A 19128-nucleotide genomic window follows, 5' to 3' on the forward strand; every position below is an offset into this window, starting at 1 on the left:
AACGACAATACATGCCATGTCACCGGAAACACCCATGACGCGATGGTGGTTTCTCAGTTTCGATTGGATGAATAATTCAATATGGCGAGTGACGCTGTAGTACTGTCGAGCCTATCGGGGGAGACGTACACAAAAAAATTGAAGGCTGTGCCACACGAAAAACAAGCAGAAGTAGATTTATTATGTTTTTGAGTAAAGAGATCGGTTGCCAAGGTGTGTGCGTGCGTGCTTATATATTTTTTCAAAATTGTAACTCGCCCGAATTATGGCCTTAGGTTACAAAAGGCCACTTTTGCAGGAAATGGGTGCCAAACCCCAGGTGGAACAATTGTGTGAGAAGAAAAGGTAGAGTGGGAACGAATATATCGTTACACATGGAGATGTGAATAAATAGGAATTGTCGAATGAGGCCATCGGCTACATTGTTTTATATTATAGACGTGGACTGGATGTGAAAATAATAGCAAGGTGGCTATTGCTTATTTGATCAGGTAAGATATTATGTGCATTTTATGCCCAGTTTACGTGCTTAGCTTGAATAAACAGCTCACTGTTTAACCACAGGCAGCATTTGAGATCTGTTGTAATGAACAGGGAAACTGAGACCGTAAGACTCTTAAACCTTAATGTTTGTCAAGCTATATCAAAGTCGTTTATGAATCGCTCTGGATCTATGTTCCAAACTTGTACAGATTCCTCTTCTACTTAGATCATGTTGTTTCTGTGTTGTTTCTCAGGAATAACAGGTGTGAAGCACAATGGGAGTACAGGGTTTGTGGAAGTTGCTGGAGTGCACTGGGAAACCTATCAATCCTGAGACTTTGGAGGGGAAAATTCTTGCTGTCGGTATCCTTTATGCACAAACCCTTTTTTTTACATTAACCCTGCGTTTCATTGCACTTGTGCATATGACAAATAAACTGAACTGAACTAACCCTATACATCCTGCATAAACATTTTTTAAGAAACACCTTTACACTATATGAAGTATTTTTGGGGGGGTTACAGGATACGTTCTGTACCTCTTGTTACACGTTTTCCAAAACACATTTTCATTGTTTCATCCATGGAGTCCAGGGACACTGCCCAGTGCTGTTGCCCCTATTCCCATAATGAGCACAAGACAATGCATTGTTTTATTTTTATTTCTATATTAGCACTTTGAAAATAGTCCTCAAGTCCAACATCCACTTTATTCAAATCCAAACAGATTCGTTCTGTGACCTGGTGTAAAGGTACTGTTTTGGAATTGACTGCTGTTTGACGTGCTGGAAGCCAGGAAGGTCACGGTTCCTCAACACTGCGCTCAGACATCAGCATCTGGCTGAACCAGGCTGTGAAGGGGCTGCGGGACCGCGATGGGAATGCAGTGCAGAACGCCCACCTCCTCACCCTCTTCAACCGGCTCTGCAAGCTCCTGTTTTTCCGGATACGGCCAGTATTCGTCTTTGATGGCGAAGCACCCCTGCTCAAAAAGCAGACACTGGTACGTCAGGTGGATAGTCCGATAACTGCCTGCTGGGGGAGCTCAACGTGCTTTGAGTGCAGCTCTTTCACCCTGCAACTCACAGCTGGCAGCACCAATGGAGTTCAGCAGGTGTGAGCCTGGTCAGTACCTGGATGGGAGACCTCCTGGGAAAGCTCAGGCTGCTGCTGGAAGAGGTGTTAGTGGGGCCAGCAGGGGGCGCTCACCCTGCGGTCTGTGTGGGTCCTAATACCCCAGTATAGCGACGGGGACACTATACTGTAAAACAAAAAGAGTGCTATTCTTCGGATGAGATGTAAAACTGAGGTCCTGATTCCCTGTGGTCATTAAAAGTCCCAGGGTGTTTTAAAATTAATAGAGGTGTTAACCCCAGAGTCCTGGCCAAAATTCCCTCTGGCTTTTACTAATCATGGGCTCCTATTAATCCCCATCTATGAACAGGCTTCATCACTCTGCTCTACTCTCCACTGATAGCTGATATGTGGTGAGTGCACTAGTGCCCTCTGACTGTCGTCTTATCATTCAAGTGAGTGCTGCCCATTGAGTGGGGTGTCCAGAAAAGCACCCTATAAGTGTAAGGAATTATTATTAATTATTGACAGCAGCTGTGTTGAACACATCCTAGCTGTGCAGCAAGAAAGGGGTATGGGAGATGTTCAGAGCTGATTGTGAAATGCTCATCATAGAAAATACTTCTTTAACTGAACTTCAAAAATACCTGGGAAGGAACCAGAAAGCCATACAAATGATCTGGCAGTCCCAATCCACAAAAGACAGTGGAAAAGTTTCAAGTCTTTCTTACTATAAAGCTGTGAATCAAAGAGGCCAGATGGTGAGGGGCTGTCATCTGTCTCTTCCTGTAGGCCATCAGAAGACAAAGGAAGGAAGAAGTGACTAAGGAATCGAAGCAGACCTCAGAGAAACTCTTAAGAACCTTCCTCAAAAGACAGGCCATAAAAGCTGCGCTGGGAGACAGGAGGTGAATCTTCTGGTTGGATCTAACCCACACATTGCTGGTAACAAGATGGTAACAGCTGGTAATATATCCACGCGTCTGACTTGTTGTTTTATTGCCTGTCATAGTAAGGAGCCGTTGCCCAGCATTTCCAGTGTCCGGCGTGAGGAAGTGGACGATATCTATGTTTTACCTGCCCTGGAAGAGAAGGAGAAAAATAGGTGAGATGTACTTAAATCAGCAGAGTTAAACTCTCAAGACCTTTTTTTTTTACAACTTATTTTGCCTGTGTTTTATACTGATTTTCGTATTGTTTTTTCAGGTAAAGTTTAAATTTTGAACATGCTCCAAAAGTTTAAGTACCGGTTTTCTTTTGCTTCATCATAGAAAAGAGCTGCACGCAACGGCAGGTTCCCCTTTCAGCAAATTACTTGCAGGGCTGCATTGTGTTAATTGTGATGCACATCCGTATTGTGACCTCTAGATGGCAGACCCTTGCTAATAAGTGTTCTGTTACAGAAACGTGTTTGGCTTCTTCAAAAGTGTATAGAGAACTAGCTCTCAAAACATTGCACGACTGGGGCAAGATATCCTTTTTTTCCCCACTTTTCCCATCATCTTCAAGCTGAGTACCAGCTTTTAAACAATGTCAGCCTCCCCCTTTTATTGTAAAAGCAAAGCTTGCCGTCTCTAAATCAACCTGCCATTGTTCACACAGCTCAGAAGAAGAAGCTGAAAAAGAGTGGGAGGAGACTGCAAACAACAGGCGAATGTTTCAGGTACGCCTTTGTTGGTATACACAAGAAAACAGGGCTTTTAACGGTGTCAAAGTGTTTTTATTTCTACTCCATTATATGAGAGCAAGTGAGCAATCCCCCTTGCTCAGTCCACACTCTTCTGCTGCCTCGTATCGTTATCAGTGCCCTATTATTAAAACATTGTCATCTGCTCCCCGAGTTATTCCTGTGCTGCTGCTCAGCCCATGATGTCACCACATGCGAATGTTTACAAACAACAGGAGACCTTCTAGCTCACTGATTTTAGGATCCCATCCAGCTGTTTCTGGGAAGACGCCAGGGTATCAGCTTCACCAGCACGACTGCTTAGTTTGTTCCAGTCTCCCACAACCCTTACTGTTAGAAATGTGCCCCCTGTTCCCAGTTGTACTGTACTTCCTCTTAGGCTCCTCTTGTGCCCTCTGGTCTGTGTTTCCCTGTTGATCCTAAAGAAGTTCACTAAGTTAACGTCATCGGTGTCCTTGAGAATTTTGAAATTTTAAATCGGGTCCTCTGACTCTCTGTTCAGCACTTTTTAGTTTAAGGACAGCTTCTCAGAGCAGGGCATTCCTCTGTGCACCAAAATGTAACTGGTTACACTTCTTTGGACTGGTCCCAGAGCACCAATATCTCTTTCATATTATGTACAAAAAAAATACAAAACTTGTACACAGTGTTCTAAAGGAGGGCTTACTTGTGCATTGTAGAATTTCCGCATAGCATTCCTTTGTTTAAATTTGACACTTAAGTAAAATTACTTGTCTTTTTATTATTACCATGTGCTGTCTAGAAGCTGTAAGTGATGTACTGTATTAGTATTAACAGCTAAGCCTTATTCTTCTTCAAGAGCATTGTTTGCTCCTTTATATTGAGCTGCATGCAACATCATACACCCTCAGTGAGCCTCTTCATGAGTCAGTTCTTAATCCCAGTACATGCATTTCCTTGGATACCTCCTGCCTGCAATTTCCAAATGCAAAACACTTTGCTAATCTGAATGTACCATATATCGTAACAATTCAAAAAACGTTCCTCAGTATCACTGCACCTTCTTTCCTTGCCACATGTTGGCATGTGTCATCATGGAGTTAAATAATGTCTTTTGCCTCCGAGAGTCTTGGTCTTTCTCTGAGCAGCAGACAGAGTGTGATGGAAGCTTTTTGAGACGGGACCTTCAGTAGTGACAGCGAGCTGGAGATGAAAGACAGACACAGGGATAAATCAGTATTGTATTAAAGGTATCCATAGAAGCGTTGTGCAGCAGAAGTAGAAATTTCCAAATGTACAGGTTAACTGTATTTGTTGGATAACTGAAAAAAATTCACTTTAGCCTACTGACTGATCTACCCCTGTATGGGTACCCTTGTATTGCAGAATAATTGCTTGCAATGGGCATTTCCTTGTAGTTCTTGTACAATGTTTTTATTTCTCAGGATATGCAGAAAGACCAACGCACACCTGAATCTTCTCGATCAATCTTTGCGTGAATACAATCCCTTTCTTTGGTAGTTAAAGTATATGCTACAGAGATGTCCTCAAAAAAATTAACCTGCTGTGTCTGAAAATCCAAAGAGGGAAATGTACTAAAATAGTAATGTTTCCCTCTCTGTCAACAGGAAGAAATATTTGAGAATCCCAACTCCATGGACATAGATTCTGAAGAATTTGCTCTCTTACCTGCTGAAATAAAACACGAGATCTTAAAGGATATGAAGGAGTTCAGCAAGCGGAGACGAACATTGTTTGAAACACCTCCTGAGGTACAAAGTAAAAACTGGTGTCCTCTATTGTTCTGAGAACGAATATATAGTTGCTAATTCTGTGCTGAAAAGTAGAATATAAAATACTCAGCGTTTAGGCTGTGGAGCCTTCTTCAGGTGTGTATAGGTGAGAAAGAGCTAAAATTACTGTTGTAGTAGGTTAAATGTTTAAAGGATTAACTGAGAATGGTGACCAGAGGATTCTGTGGTGTATAGAAGGTGCCCTCCTTTAGATGTGGTATTCAACCAAACTCCTGCCTATACTTTAGTAAGGTCATTAAATATCCCATGGCAGGTTTTGAAAGAGTAGAGGTGCTAACACTGGGCTTGTGCTAAAGTTCCCCCTTCATGCAACTGGTAAGGCACTTTCCCTCACTTTTCCAAGTAAAACAATTACATTTTTACTTGATGCATAAAGAGATAACATTGCTTCTTTAAAAACTGGTTGCAGGATCTTTGACTTGTGCTATTACCTGTTAGAAGTATGTGTTAAAAGGAATCTTACAGGGATTGATTGGTTTTGAATTTATTTTTAAATGAAGTTAAGCTTATGTCAGCCTGGCCAGTACAGTACCTGGATGGGAGACCTCCTGGGAAGGCCAAGGTTGCTACTAGAAGAAATGTTAGTGGGGCCCCTAGGGGGTGCTCAACCTGTGGTCTGTGTGGGTCCTAATGCCCTGGTATAGTGACAGGGACACTATACTGTAAAAAAGGCAACGTCCTTCAAATGAGACATAAAACTGAGGTCCTGACTCCGTGGTCATTACGAAATCCAGGGCATTTCTTGAAAAGAGTATGGATGTTAACCTGGGTGTCCTGACCAAATTTCTCATTGGCCTTTACCAATCATGGCCTCCTAATAATCCCCATCTATGAACTGGCTTCATCACTCTGCTCTCCTCCCCACTGGGAGCTGGTGTGTGGTGAGAGTACTGGCGCACTGTGGCTGCCGTCACATCATCCAGGTGAGGTTGCACACTGGTGATGGTGGAGGGGAGTCCCCATGACTTATAAAAATGCAATTTTGTCTCCCCAGGAATCCACAGATTTCTCCAAGTACCAACTGGCTGGGCTGCTTAAGAGGAACAGCCTCAACCACCGTATCGAGAAGGTGGAGAAGGAGTTGAACCATCAGAGCTCAGGACTGATTTCCACAGAGAGCAGCGCGGAGGCAGGCGGGGACCGGGATGTGGAGACACGACGACTGGTGTCAGAGGACACCTCCCACTACATCCTCATCAAAGGTACACTCACCGGGGCTCCTGCTCGGCCGCCAACACGCATAGCACAGCTCGGGAAAGGTGGATCCCTGTGGGAAAATACATGCTCGATATGTGACATAAATTCAAATGTGCAGTTGACCTGAGGGTTGAAAATATAATTCTTCTGAGCTGAACTGAGTATAAGGAAACAAAAAAAACAATGGCAGCATTAGCACCAAAGTCAACTTTAAACTCATACTTATGAAAAATGTCAGATCACATGAGTGGTACAACAGCATGATAACGGAGAATGGAGCTCCTGTTACTGGGTGCGCTTTCTTTATTTTTTTGCCTCAGAAGTCACTTTTATTAGATATTGAGCAGACACAGAAGTTGATCTTCTCCCCCTTCTTCTTCAACAAAGAAGAAAAACGATTATCCAGATTTCTGTAAGACAGCTGCCGTTGCAATACTTGTCAGTGAGTGAGCGCACCCAGTTGGTGAAAAAGGAGGCACTGGCCAGGATCACCAGCACTGCTCCACTGTCTGAGAACGTGAATGATAAATAATGAATGAATGATCATTTTTCAGCCAGTTAGTTTCTGATCTGGATTTGCGTAATGTCAACAAAGCTGTCCGCAAGGTAATTAAGTTTGAAGATGGTTATGAGGGGAAGCAACGAGTTCTGAGCAACGGTTTCCTAATGAAGCATAAACAGGACTTATTTATTGAGACAGCATATAGGACATATGAGATTCGCTCTTCTGGAGGCTGCAGCAAGCCCCACTTTTGTTTTGATGTCATCTTGACGGAGCTCCCCACTGCTCGTATCCATGGTGCCTGTGGGGGTACAGTGAAGTCGTGGGGTACTGCCACTGGTGCAGTCAAGGCCTTCTGTTGCACCTGAGTTTCTTTTGTGAGATTGTGTAATTGATTGGAATGTATGGAGGTGGCGGGGGAATATGGAGGTGGAGTAGGGGCAATATTTTTGTGCTGTAATCTGTTTGTTTTGAGTGGGGGTGGGGGATTAAAAAATGTATTCACCATTAATGTCTTGCATGATGAGAGTTGCTTTTGCCCCGAAATATACTATGATGGATCTGAAATTGACATTGACTAAAAATTTGTTTTACCTTCTAATGGCTCTTGCAGGGTCAAAGAAACATGAGGACGTTTCAGAAGACAAAGCCATGGTGTTACACTCAACGGGCACATCCAAGGCTCGAGGTGTCGGAGCTGAGCAAGTCCTGTGGCGTCCAGGTTCTGAGGAGAATCTGAAGGCAGAGCCCCACTCCGCCCTCAGACACCTCACGGCGCCACAGGCAGAAGCCCCTGCTCCTCCGTCCCCCAGAACTCTTCAGGCCATTCAGGCAGCGCTGTTGGACAGCAGCTCAGAGGACGAGGTTCAGGCCACAGGAAGCAGAGCAGGACAGGCCGTTGGAAGTGGCGCTGGAGGACTGTCGCCTCGGACCATGCAGGCCATTCAGAGCGCACTCACCGAAGACAAAGATAAAGAGAACCGGGTCAGTGGACCCTCTGGAAACTCACGCCAAGATGTCAGAGAAGTGATTGACGTCAGCAGCTCTGATGAAGAAATGGTGGAGGCCATAGGGGAGAGAAATAAAGCTTTCCGCTCCTTCCTAGCGATGCAAAGCACACCTGCCACGGAAAGCGTACCCTTTGAGACCGGGGTCGCAGAGGAAACGGATGGAAAATGGGACACACGAGCAGACACTCTTCTAGACGGGGAGCCTCCCCAGACCTCCAGTCTTGATGTGATGGAAGAACCTTTGGGTCACAAATCAGCAGCGCCTGGTCTTTCACAGAAAACAGATCAGACTGGCTGGGGGGAGTTGTTAAAGGTGGCAGCGTCGCCAGTTATCTCTGTTCCTCCACTTGACGACACTCTTCCCGGAAATCCTGGGGGTCCAGGTGCGGGCGACCTTGAAAACGAAGGACCAGAACGAACAAGTGAAGAGAGCGATTTAGAAGGTAACGAGAGGCTTTATTTCTGGGCTTCTGTTTTTGGTCCTTTTTGTGTCGTACTTGTGATAACTACGAAAAGGTAAGGGTGCTGACATTTTTCTCTCGTTCCATGTTTACCTGTGCAATGAAAATAGGGAGTTTTATTGAGGTATCTGAGGAAGAGGAGGGAGAAGAGTCGGGCTCTTTCCTTGCTGGGAAGGCAGACGTCGAGTGTGCCTCGGAGGGATCTGTCCGAGTGGTGGAGGAACCCCATGACGTGCCTGGTGACCGCTCTGAGTCTCAGCAGGACTGTGCTGATGAGATCGAGATGGAAGTACAGCACAGAGCTGAAAGGCGGCCTGACGACGAGAACGGAGCTACTGTTAACGAGTGGGAAGACATTAGTCTGGTAATGTGCTGTTTTGCTGTTGTTGCCAGCAGGGGGAGACAGACTTAACCAAATAAATAGTTTGCCTGTTCTGTCCATATAGATAGGATCCTCAGACAGGTGTTCAGTTGTCGATTTCTTTTCCTGAAACCTTAATTATGAGAAGTTTTTAATATGCTTTGTGGCATATTTGTTTTTTTAAAGCAACAATGCACCCATTACTGTTTTGCAGCCTTGCTTTGGGACTGCAGGATGTAATACTAGTATTGTAGGTCAGGAGTAAAGTAACACTTGGGCACTGACAGTATGTCAGGACAAGACCATAGTTATGGTTTTCCAAGACAAAGACATATCTGATACCTTACCCCTTCATACTGAATAATGACACATAGGATCATATGACCAGCTACACATACCTTGGTCTGAAAATTGAAAGATCAAGGAATTGTGGGCATTGAACGAAAATACATCTGGGTCTTTCTACTCCAATAATAAGGAGGCAATGTAATACCAACCCCACCACAAATATGTGCCTCTGAATATTGCCCTTTTTGTCAGTGAAGTGTCCAATCACAGATCAGGATTACACAAAATGAGACATCACATAGAAATCTCAGTGAGTTCTGTAAAAACATTCTTCATATGTCCCAAGTAGTGTGTGCAGGGCAGAATTAAGTTGATACTCACTGCTAAGTAATATGTAGCAGAGAGCAAAGAAATTATTGTCTATACCTAAAATGTAGTGACCAGAATTCCTACCACCACAAAGTCCTGCTAAGCCAAGACCTCAACCAAGAGCCAGAAAAGAGCGATCATGTCCTTAAAACACAATACACAATAAACTGGCTGCGTATCTGACCAGGGCGAGAAACAAAAACACAAGCAGACCCTGCTGAAGTACACGCTCAGAGCCACAGGCTGGCCATGGAAGCTGGCAAGCTTGAGAGGACAGGCTGCCAACAGCGGGAGCAGAGACAGAGACAATGCACAGTCTGCTGCACTGCAAGAAATGCTCCCGGGATTAGACCAGTACTCGTCCCTAAAATAACAAATCTAATCCCAGAATTCCCACACCTAGGAACAGCTTCCAGTCCTACTGGGGAAGGGGTTATGAAATTGAATACAGCTTGCAGTTCCCCCAACCCGATGATATATAAAAAAAGCAGAGACATTGTAGATACAGACACTCATAGCAAAGAACCTGCAGTAGTTGACATTATTCATTGTGCCAGTGGACCATGACAATCCAGCTGTCTTCACAATCTTAATACATTTCACAGAGAGGACACATATTCAGACATGCAGCTGACAGTATGTGGGAGTTGTTGATTGTAAGGGGTACAGGAGAAGTCAGTTCGTTGATTGTACATGGTCTTCTTGTTCAAATTCTAAAAGTTGAAGAAATATATGAACTGTTACTTTTGACCTCAGAATTGATACTGTACCCTGCAAGAACGATCTGAAGAATGATGTATCATGTTGGGTTTTACTTGTGTTTGCTCAGGAGGAGCTGGAGATGCTGGAGAGCAGCCTGTCAACTCAGCAAAGCAGTCTGCAGGCTCAGAAACAGCAGCAAGAGCGCATCGCTGCCACTGTCACCGGGCAGATGTACCTAGAAAGCCAGGTGAGAGTGTTTCCTGTCCCCCAAAACACCATTGCTTAGCCTCATTGAACTGGGACTGCTCTATACTTGAATGTGACATCTAAAGGAATAATGGTTTCCTCATCGTGAGGAGGAATAGCAGGTGACAGCCTTTTGTCTAAATCAGACATTTTGCAGCAATACTCTAGTTCAGTATTATAGCAGGGTGTGTTTCTTCAGAAGAAACATTAAAATGAACTGCTGACTACTTGTGTCTATCGAAGCCAGGACAATCCCTGGATCACAACTAAATTGCAAGTCTAGCATTGCTTAATCTGGCCTAACAACAATTTCTCCCTCTGGTGTAATCATTGAAATTGTGTCTCACTTCTCCACCTAATCAAGTGCATGGTGCACTTCAGTGATGGGTTGATATGTAAATGAACCCGGGATCCTTCTGTATGAAAATGTGTACAGAACTGAATGAGAAACGAGTGTTACATTGCTAAGTAGACAAAAGTTTCCTGGCAACATTTGAAAGATTGTCATGCAAAACCTTTTTGAATATATACTCCCTGGACAATGGACAAAGTCATCTGGTGCTTCTTTATCAGGGTTAGGGTTATCAGACACTAACCCAATGGAGCATAACTGTCCCAGGGACACATCACCAGACAGTTCTTCCCTGTGCAGTCTGCTAGGCTGAGTACGGATCAGGGCCTTGGTGGCAGAGATCAGACTCAGTCATGCCCCTCGTCCCGGGTGCTTCGTACCAGGCAACACCTGGATCATAAATAAGATTGTCCTTCTGACAGAATTATTTCCAGTGGCACCCTTGTCTCTGTGGTCCAAGTATGAGTCAGTATATTCCAATTCAAATTTCTGGAAAGAGTGAAGAAATAATACACATGATTTCAATCCTCCTTGTACTGGGTTTTACAACCTTTGTTGAGTTTTTAAAGCATTCAGTGCTCTTTTGGTGGACATCCAAATTATGAAAATAGGTTAAAAATAAGCAGTTTTGTTGGTGTTATTATACATCGCCCCTTTGCTGGTTCAGCACAATCAAAAAAAAGATGCAAGATCTTCAGAAATGGTTTTCTGAAGGAAAATGTAGGTAGAAGTTAAATTATTTAATGGTCTCTTAGCGTAACTAAAGAAGCTGGCTGCATTTTTACCACAATTAGTGCATGCTGTGTGGTGCAATGTGCTCTTGTGATGTATCAATAAATTGCAAGTCACTTTGTCTGTTTGAAATTTTCCACCTGAATTACACGACTGACAGCTCACAGACATTCTCAGGGGTTTTGCTAAGTGGCAATAACAAACATTCATATTCTACATGGGAATCCTTTTATAGACTTTTACTACCTTAGAAGTGGTATTAAAGTTCCTACCAATTAAACCTGGTGAAATATATTTGGACCATTTTCATGTGATACTGCAACCTTGCTTGCTCGTTATTGATGACTCATTGTGTCTTGTATTGTTCGGGGTGGAGGGAGCTGTTGAAAGGTGGGCTCAGGCCTGCTTTTCTGTCTTTGATCTCTTAATCTGCTGGAATGGCAAGTTGGCCTGACTGGCAGTGAAAATTTTAGGTGGCGTGTTCAGACAGTCGTTTTGAATGTGACATGCCTCGTTATGGTGTTATGCTGGAGTTGTTTATAGAGGTATCATATCACCTTGGGGCTTTTCTCTCTTCAAACTGCAGAACGCTGTTGGATGATTTTTGTTTGTATTACATATTTAAAAGTGTCCTGCATTTTTTGAGATAGTGTTTGTTGTTGTTCCTCTCCCTAGACAGTATAATGAATTGATGCAACATTCAGCATTCACATTGACCTGAATACTTTCTGTTAAACCTTTACATTTATTTCATGACCTTGTTTTAGATTTCTTTTCGCTACAGTATGCTTCAAATCCCAAACTTTCAGTGGTATTCCTATCATTTCCTCACCAGTTGCGTTGTGTTGTGGGTGGTGTTGTCACCCACTCCCGGAAGGTGCTGTTCTATAGCAGTGGAGGAAGTGGGTCCCTCTCTGTGTAAAGTGCATTGGGATCCTTTGGGATGAAAAGCACTGTACAAATGCAAAGAATTATTTTTCTTATTTCTAAATGTATGGAATTTAAAATGACTTTTCTAGAGATGTACTGTATATGTATTCATTGTAGGTTTATGTATTTTTAGAATAGTCAGTTGTTTTTCCTTCTTGTACTCTCCAATTTGGATAAAAGAAAATATTGTCACACTGCTGCTGCAGTCCCCTGTGCCCTCTTGGGAGAGGTGAGGACTATGCAAGCCTTTCCATCCACGGACTGGCAAGCTATCTGTGCTCTCTGTACTTCTATTCATTGGCATCCACAAACACTCACAGCAGCGTTGTAGCAACAGCAGAGGTCAGAGCGCAGGATTTCCCCACATGACTGGCCTCTAACTCCTGGTAGTCTAATGGCATGCTCTGAAGGTTTGATTGTCAAGCAGCAGTATTTTCAACAGTGAAGGAGTGCCATGAGAGTTTTTGAGGACCACAGGCTGAAAATGAAGGTGAGTGTGAGCAATGCAGATGCTTCTCATCTTTGGTTTTGAGAGTAATACTTACTGCTTCCTTGGGCGAGATCAAGCAAGGTGTTTAATCCGCGACTCACCATTTTTTGTAAATGGGGTAGGACGAGTTTACAATAGGCTACTATTACTGCTGACCTGCCACTAGAGGTCTCTGTAGGCTTCTAATTCCTGTAAATAGCCACAGTGGGTATTAATTACTGAATTAACTGGATAATTGGTGAAAGGGTAGTAGACTCATTCTTGCAGGGGTAAGATAAGTGGGTTTGGAGTGTAAAGTCCTTCAAGGTGGTAGTTGAGTTTTGGGTTTTTGAAGAGGAAATCTCTTCTAGAGGCGCGTTTGCTACAATAAAGACTGTACGTCGTGAGTTTCAATGTGCTCGGGCCTTGTGAAGCACTGTATCTAGGTGAGGCCCGTCACATGGGCAATGATTGGAAAGAGAGCCCAGTGAACCAGCATCCCGCTGCTCTCAGTTCCATGGCTGTGTCTCTCATCCTCAGGAGCTGCTGCGTCTGTTTGGTATTCCTTTTATCGTGGCCCCCATGGAGGCTGAGGCCCAGTGTGCCCTGCTGGACCTCTCAGACCAGACCCACGGGACCATAACTGATGACAGCGACGTGTGGCTCTTTGGGGCGAGACATGTCTATAAAAACTTCTTCAGCCACAACAAATACGTGGAGTACTACCAGTACGTCGACCTCCAAAATCAACTCGGTATGTGGTGGGAGTGGATTGGCCACCCAGTTTGCCATCCCCGTTATCAGTGGGAGGGAGAACAGAGTAATGGGAATTATTAGGATGCCATGATTGGTAAAGGCCAATGGGAAATTGTTGCTAATAAAGCAGCAGGTAAGGCTTCTAATGCAGGGGGTGTGAGCCCCCTTGGTCCTATATCGTTTAATCCTTAATTTCATGTCATTTGATTAACATAAAGCAAATTTATATCTGTATGTCTATTTCTAGAAAAGGAGGGTATATCTTTAAATGAAGAGATGGACCAACAATAGCCTCCATAAATTCTCATTTATGTATAAAATCATTACACATTTTAAGGAGGCTTGGTGGTTAGTGCCACTTCCTTACAACTCTTGGGTCCTGGGTTATGTGCTGGACTGGGCATATGCTTTTACGGGCATTTGCATGTTCTTCCTGGCTTCACGTGAGTTTTCTCTGGCTGCTCCTGTTTCCTCCCACAGTCTGAAGACTTGCTGTCTAGGTTAACTGGCATCTCTAACTGTTTTAAATCTCCCCATATGTGTGTGTGCGCCCAGTGATGGGTATCCAGGATGTAGCCCTTGCAACCTTCAGCAGCTGGATTAGACTCCAGCTCACCCCCATCTCTGAAAACGAATGAATGGCTGCATGGACATTGTGCTGTGCACATACATCTTGACTACAAACATTAAATATACTCACATAAACTTAACTTTCATGCTGCATTTAACCAGAAAAGCTTTTTCTGTGACCTCCTTAAAGCCCATTCTGCCGTGCAGGTCTGGACCGGAGCAAGTTGATTAACCTGGCCTATCTGTTGGGCAGTGACTACACAGAGGGCATCCCAGGAGTGGGCTATGTCACAGGCATGGAGATCCTCAATGAATTCCCTGGACCAGGGCTGGAGCCTCTCTTTAATCTGTAGTAAGCTTTGACTTTTAATTCAGGTGTATGACTTTAGAAAAGTGACATGAGAAGAGCTTAAAAACTGTCCGTCCATGAATTTAAAAAAAAACGGAAACAAATTCTCTTGCAAAGGCTAAATCCTTGCAAAATTCACCTGTACGTCCATGTTCTAGTGTCATATTAGGGTTCACCCACTTTACCTACTGTCGGTGTGTGTTGCATGGTTGGTTAGTGAGTGGTGGACTGAAGCTCAGAAGAATAAGAAGCTGAGGCCAAATCCAAACGACACCAAGGTGAAGAAGAAGCTGAGAAACCTGCAGCTGCACATGGGCTTCCCAAACCCTGCTGTGTCCCAAGCCTACCTCAAACCTGTGGTGGACGACTCCCGAGCCGCATTCTCCTGGGGGCGTCCTGACCTGGAGCAGATCAAAGAATATCCTTTAATATCTCTCTGGTCCGCAGTTTGTGTGTTTCTCCTAACGGCTCATTTCTGCCCGTTTGATTAGGGGAACAAAAGCAAAGCAAGGCAATAGGGCATCTAAAATAAACAGATATAGAGATACATTTGTTGATCCTATTTTAAGGTTGCCTGGGCTTCTGCTTCTCAAATTCTCCTATTCATTCACTTGCAAAGCTTGGGAATAGCTGGAGATTGAAACAGCAAAATTATGCATACATGTACATAAATGTGAATACCCTAGTAGTGATGTTTTTCGAAAGACAAAATGCATGCAGTGTAAGATATCTAACACTGTAACTGATTGTTGAGCCTTTTTCCATTTCCACAAACCTGGTAGAAATTAAATGATTCTCTTTTGTTGCCTAGGAAGCCAGGAAGGGTGATTGTAAATGTCTTTATCCTCCTTAATGTTGCTAACATTCTGCAGAAGTCGCTTTGGCTGGAATGGGGGGAAAACAGATGAAACCCTAATGCCCGTCATGAAGCAGCTTAATGCCCAGCAGGTACTGTGACATTTCACCAGACCTTCTAGCCTGATTCAGTGGTAAACTGATATCCCGAGTGTTTGGCCTTAAAGATCCCGTGGCACTATTCATACAAGTGAAGGGGTTTAACTTAGTGGGCTCGATAAATTCCGTCCTGGGTTTACACAATAAGGCCTACCTAAAACTCATCTGTAGTTCAGCTGGTGAAGCAGGTACTTTTCTCCACTGCTGTGGAGCTGCTGGTACATAAAAGCTACTGAGTGTCACATACAGTAAGTATGTGCTGCAGCTGCAGCTTCAGTGGTGAAGCATGTCTCAGACTGTATGTAAAGCAGTATAGCATAAGAAGCTCTACATAAATGCAAGGAATTGTTGTTTTCAACAGGAAATTCTGTCATCAATTTCCTTTCGGGATCAATAAAGTCTTATCTATCTCTATCTTAAGAAAATGAAAGGAGTAATTTGTATTATACAGTATAGGGTGCTTTAAGAAGGAAAGTAAATTATTCTACTGGATAAAACTATCACTCACATTAAATAAAAGGTCCCATATTGAAGAGTCCACTGTCTCGGACACGGATTTAGAAGACATTACCGTCTTTATTTTTTCTATGACAACGAAGGTTGTTTAGCCAGCCAAATTTATTAAGTGTGATTTGCAATGTCCTTAAAGTTCACTCTGATTTAAAGACAATGTTCAGCATGCATTTTTTTCCCCCGAAGTTATTGCTTGTCCTTAAAGGTTTCATGTTTTCTCTAGTCTAAGTACGATGCAGATCATTCTTTGGTGAAGACTGACTTGGTGTTTTGTGATGCATTTACATGGCGTGGATTAGAGGCAGTGTAAGCCACATGAAACTAGATCCATTCTTTTGGAATCTTTGTTTTCCCCTCTGACTCATCTAGTAATTTGCAGCAACGGTCAAGCATTTCCTGACCTTTTCGACAAGCGCAAAATATCGGGCAATAATCCGATCCATTTATGGGAAACCATCTCTGTCTGTGTAGTCCCTGTATGACCTTGAAGCTGATATTTAGGCTTACTAGAGCTTTCCTAAGAGATGCTTCACTGTTCACAGTTTACTTTCATTTGGCTTCTGTAAAGGTTTTGAAATACAGGTCCCTAAATAATAAACCAAAGCACAGTTCATTGCAGTGCAGTGGAAGTGCTTTAAAAAAAGAGAACATTAGGAACTACCTCAGCCAAGCAGTTGTAGAAGTATGGAACACACTACCCTGTCATATGGTTGAAGCTGATACTACGGTTTCATTCAAGACATGATTGGATGGCATTTCTTGGATTAATTAGCTACTATCTACCAAATGGGCCGGATGGGATAAAAAGCTTCCTCTCATTTATTAACTTTCTTGTGTTAATTGCTTTTTGTATTCTGTTGGAGCAGGTTGATTTTATTCTCCTAGTTAAGCCCTTGAAGGGCCATTAGTATTATTGAGTGATGCATTTAGATATGAAGTCCTAAAGCAGCCTCATACTGTACATCCTTGCTTGCATTTACTGTAAATTAGGTAACATTCTCGGACGTGGTGAGCAAGTTTGCTTTACAGTATTCCTAAAAGTCAGGGGAACTTTAATCATACTATTATCAGTTATCATACTGTATTTCCTGTTCTTATTGAATTACTGAAGGTCCAAATGGAAGAAATCAATTTTTTTTCCTTGTTACATCTTGAATTGCCCGAACCGGAGTGCTATCTATGTTGCCAGCTGTAAAACACCACATGTAGATCAGAGTATCACTGGCAGATAATTAAGGTTTATCGCAGGTCAAGTCACCTCACCCTGAGAAATGTACCCGGTTCATGCGCTGTCTTCGCGTTCCTCCTTTCAGACCCAGCTGCGCATTGACTCCTTCTTCCGACTGGAGCGGCAGGAGCGCCAGGCCATCACGAGCCAGCGCCTGCGCCGCGCCGTCACGTGCCTCAAGAGGAAGGAGCGGGAGCAGGGAGAGGAAGAGGAGGGCGAGGGCGAAGGCGGGAGCCCGGAGAGGGGCAGCCGCTCTGCCACAGAGGGGCATGGGAAGGGCGGGTCAGGGGGGGTCAGGCCTGCGAGACCGCAGCGTGGCTCGGAAGACCAGAAGGAGCCCGTTGTCGGAGGAGGAGGAGGAGGAGGGTTCCTGGGCTGGGTGGAAGTGTCCCCACCCCCCGAGAGGCTGGGGGAGCAGGCACGCGCTGGGGGCGAACAGGAAGCGGCGGCCAAGCCTGGGGTCCCCCCGGCCTGTCTCAGCCCCCCAAGAGCCATCCACAGCAGCAGCTCGAGCGAGGAGAGCGAGGAGGACAGCCAGGCCTCGCTGGTCACGGCCCGGCCCGTGTTTCTCCACCAGAGGAAAGGGCCCCGCGGCAGAAAGAAACGGAAGCTCTGAATCACGGTTTTGCACTGCAGGGATTATTATTTCATGGAGTGAGATCTGAACTAACAATTATTATGTACACCCGATGGGAGGTGCACATTTTTTACTTAAAGGAAAGAATAATTTTTTTTTAAATTCACATTTAATGCATTCACGTAAATTGGCTGTTTGGAATTTCGGTGATAAACTTCGAAATTGCAATATATTTTCAGCAGACGGCTGCCTCTTAAGTACGTCAAGCGAGGCAGGAGCTGAAGCAGACCTGCGCGTCTGTGAGATGAGTGAATTTGAGCTCATCCCTTCAGAAGACTGGGACGTGCCCAAGAATGGTGCAAACATTCGCACTTGAAAACAAAAGCTGGCAGGCAGAAGAAAAAAAAGAGTGGTGCTTGTGGTAATTTGTGTCAATGGAAAATCGCATTTTACTTGGAAAGATATAATCATGTACTGTAGACTATTGTGTTATGTATTTAGCTTTTGAGATTATTCATGATCACAGGGTTTTTTCTTGTGTGTGTTTTTAGCTTATTCGTTTATTTTTTGGGGAAGCCTGGATATTGTCACAAGCAATAAAACGCTATGGGGGAAAAAGTGTGAAGAAAGAAGTATTTTCAGCTCTTTATGACAGATTTGATTTGCTTGTAGCAGCTGGTTCTACAAAACCCATGGCCAGTTTTCAGAGAATTCAATCCAGCCCTGGGATTACACTGCTCTTTCTAGTATGTGCCCATAAATCCAGTGTCACTCTTTCCCAGCTCGTGTATATTTTGACACTCATCAGGGTCTGAGGTAATCGCTTTTTGGACTATTTATAACTGCTTGGAAGCCCTCCCAAGTAATTTGAGATCAATTCTAAAATATTTGGATCATAAGTTATTTCTTTGGAAATGTGTTCCTGTTTAGAGTACTGTTCTTGATGCATGTTGAAAACAGTGAATATATAATCATATAATCAGTTAAATAACAAGGCTAAGTCATCAACTGTTAAACTTCTTAATCTATAGGATCCAAGCTATAGCAATCAGTCTCCCAATTCTTCATCAGAGTGTCTTTGGTCTTATTTTAAGAAACATAAAGCTAAAAAGTTATGTCATACCTCCCCATCACCTTTACCTTTACCTGACAGAAAATGACTTGAATAGAAAACAGATACTAAACTAAGTTCACAGATATTTCTCCCTCTGCCCCCTGTATATAATGCAGTGCTAAATTATTCATTCTACCCAGCCTGATCGGTAGTTCAACTTCAACTCCTTGTCTGCTATGATGAAAAAGCAGGTGAGTTAAAAAAAACCACCAAATACCAGGTGTGGATTTTCTGAAAATGCAATTCACTATTAAATATATAATATATTAAATATATTTGTCTTTGTCTTCCTGATCATAACCATAACAGGTAAAAAGGCATATGACTCACAGTGCCAGAAATCCTGCAACTCCAGTGACCATGTAGAAGGCACATGTGGTGAATTAACAAATGATGTTGTCAATGTGTCATACAATCCAGTGGAGAACA

At 43.5% G+C, this 19128-nt stretch overlaps 1 protein-coding gene and 1 long non-coding RNA gene across 4 annotated transcripts in view; one reads left to right on the forward strand and one right to left on the reverse strand.

Annotated features, from left to right (window-relative positions):
* Positions 1-80: 80 nt before the first annotated feature.
* Positions 81-18970, forward strand: ercc5 (excision repair cross-complementation group 5). 3 transcript variants are annotated; one of them, XM_088912770.1, is made up of 16 exons: positions 81-491; positions 738-846; positions 1311-1486; positions 2350-2465; positions 2570-2662; positions 3160-3220; positions 4834-4977; positions 6014-6221; positions 7332-8171; positions 8300-8553; positions 10037-10156; positions 13179-13392; positions 14172-14316; positions 14531-14731; positions 15177-15261; positions 17094-18970. In XM_088912770.1, exons 2-16 carry the CDS (start codon positions 759-761, stop codon positions 17622-17624), a joined length of 3276 nt encoding a protein of 1091 aa, XP_088768896.1. In that variant the 5' UTR covers positions 81-491; positions 738-758; the 3' UTR covers positions 17625-18970. The 3 variants fall into 3 exon arrangements, with proteins under 3 accessions (XP_088768896.1, XP_088768897.1, XP_088768898.1); XM_088912771.1 differs by having other exon boundaries at positions 126-213; XM_088912772.1 differs by lacking the exons at positions 81-491; positions 738-846; positions 1311-1486; ... (1 more) ...; positions 2570-2662; positions 3160-3220 and adding an exon at positions 4338-4455.
* The window catches only part of LOC148835691 (uncharacterized), a 28325-nt gene continuing 11698 nt past the window's right edge, over positions 2502-19128 (reverse strand). Inside the window, exons 3-6 of the long non-coding RNA XR_016090923.1 lie at positions 14661-14714; positions 6232-6286; positions 4266-4408; positions 2502-2639 (exon numbers count right to left, since the gene is read on the reverse strand). This is a non-coding gene — a long non-coding RNA (uncharacterized LOC148835691). The remainder of the gene's footprint in view (positions 2640-4265; positions 4409-6231; positions 6287-14660; positions 14715-19128) is intronic.

This window comes from Atractosteus spatula, chromosome 4, assembly GCF_055471065.1.
Source record: "Atractosteus spatula isolate fAtrSpa1 chromosome 4, fAtrSpa1.hap1, whole genome shotgun sequence".
NCBI lineage: Eukaryota > Metazoa > Chordata > Actinopteri > Semionotiformes > Lepisosteidae > Atractosteus > Atractosteus spatula.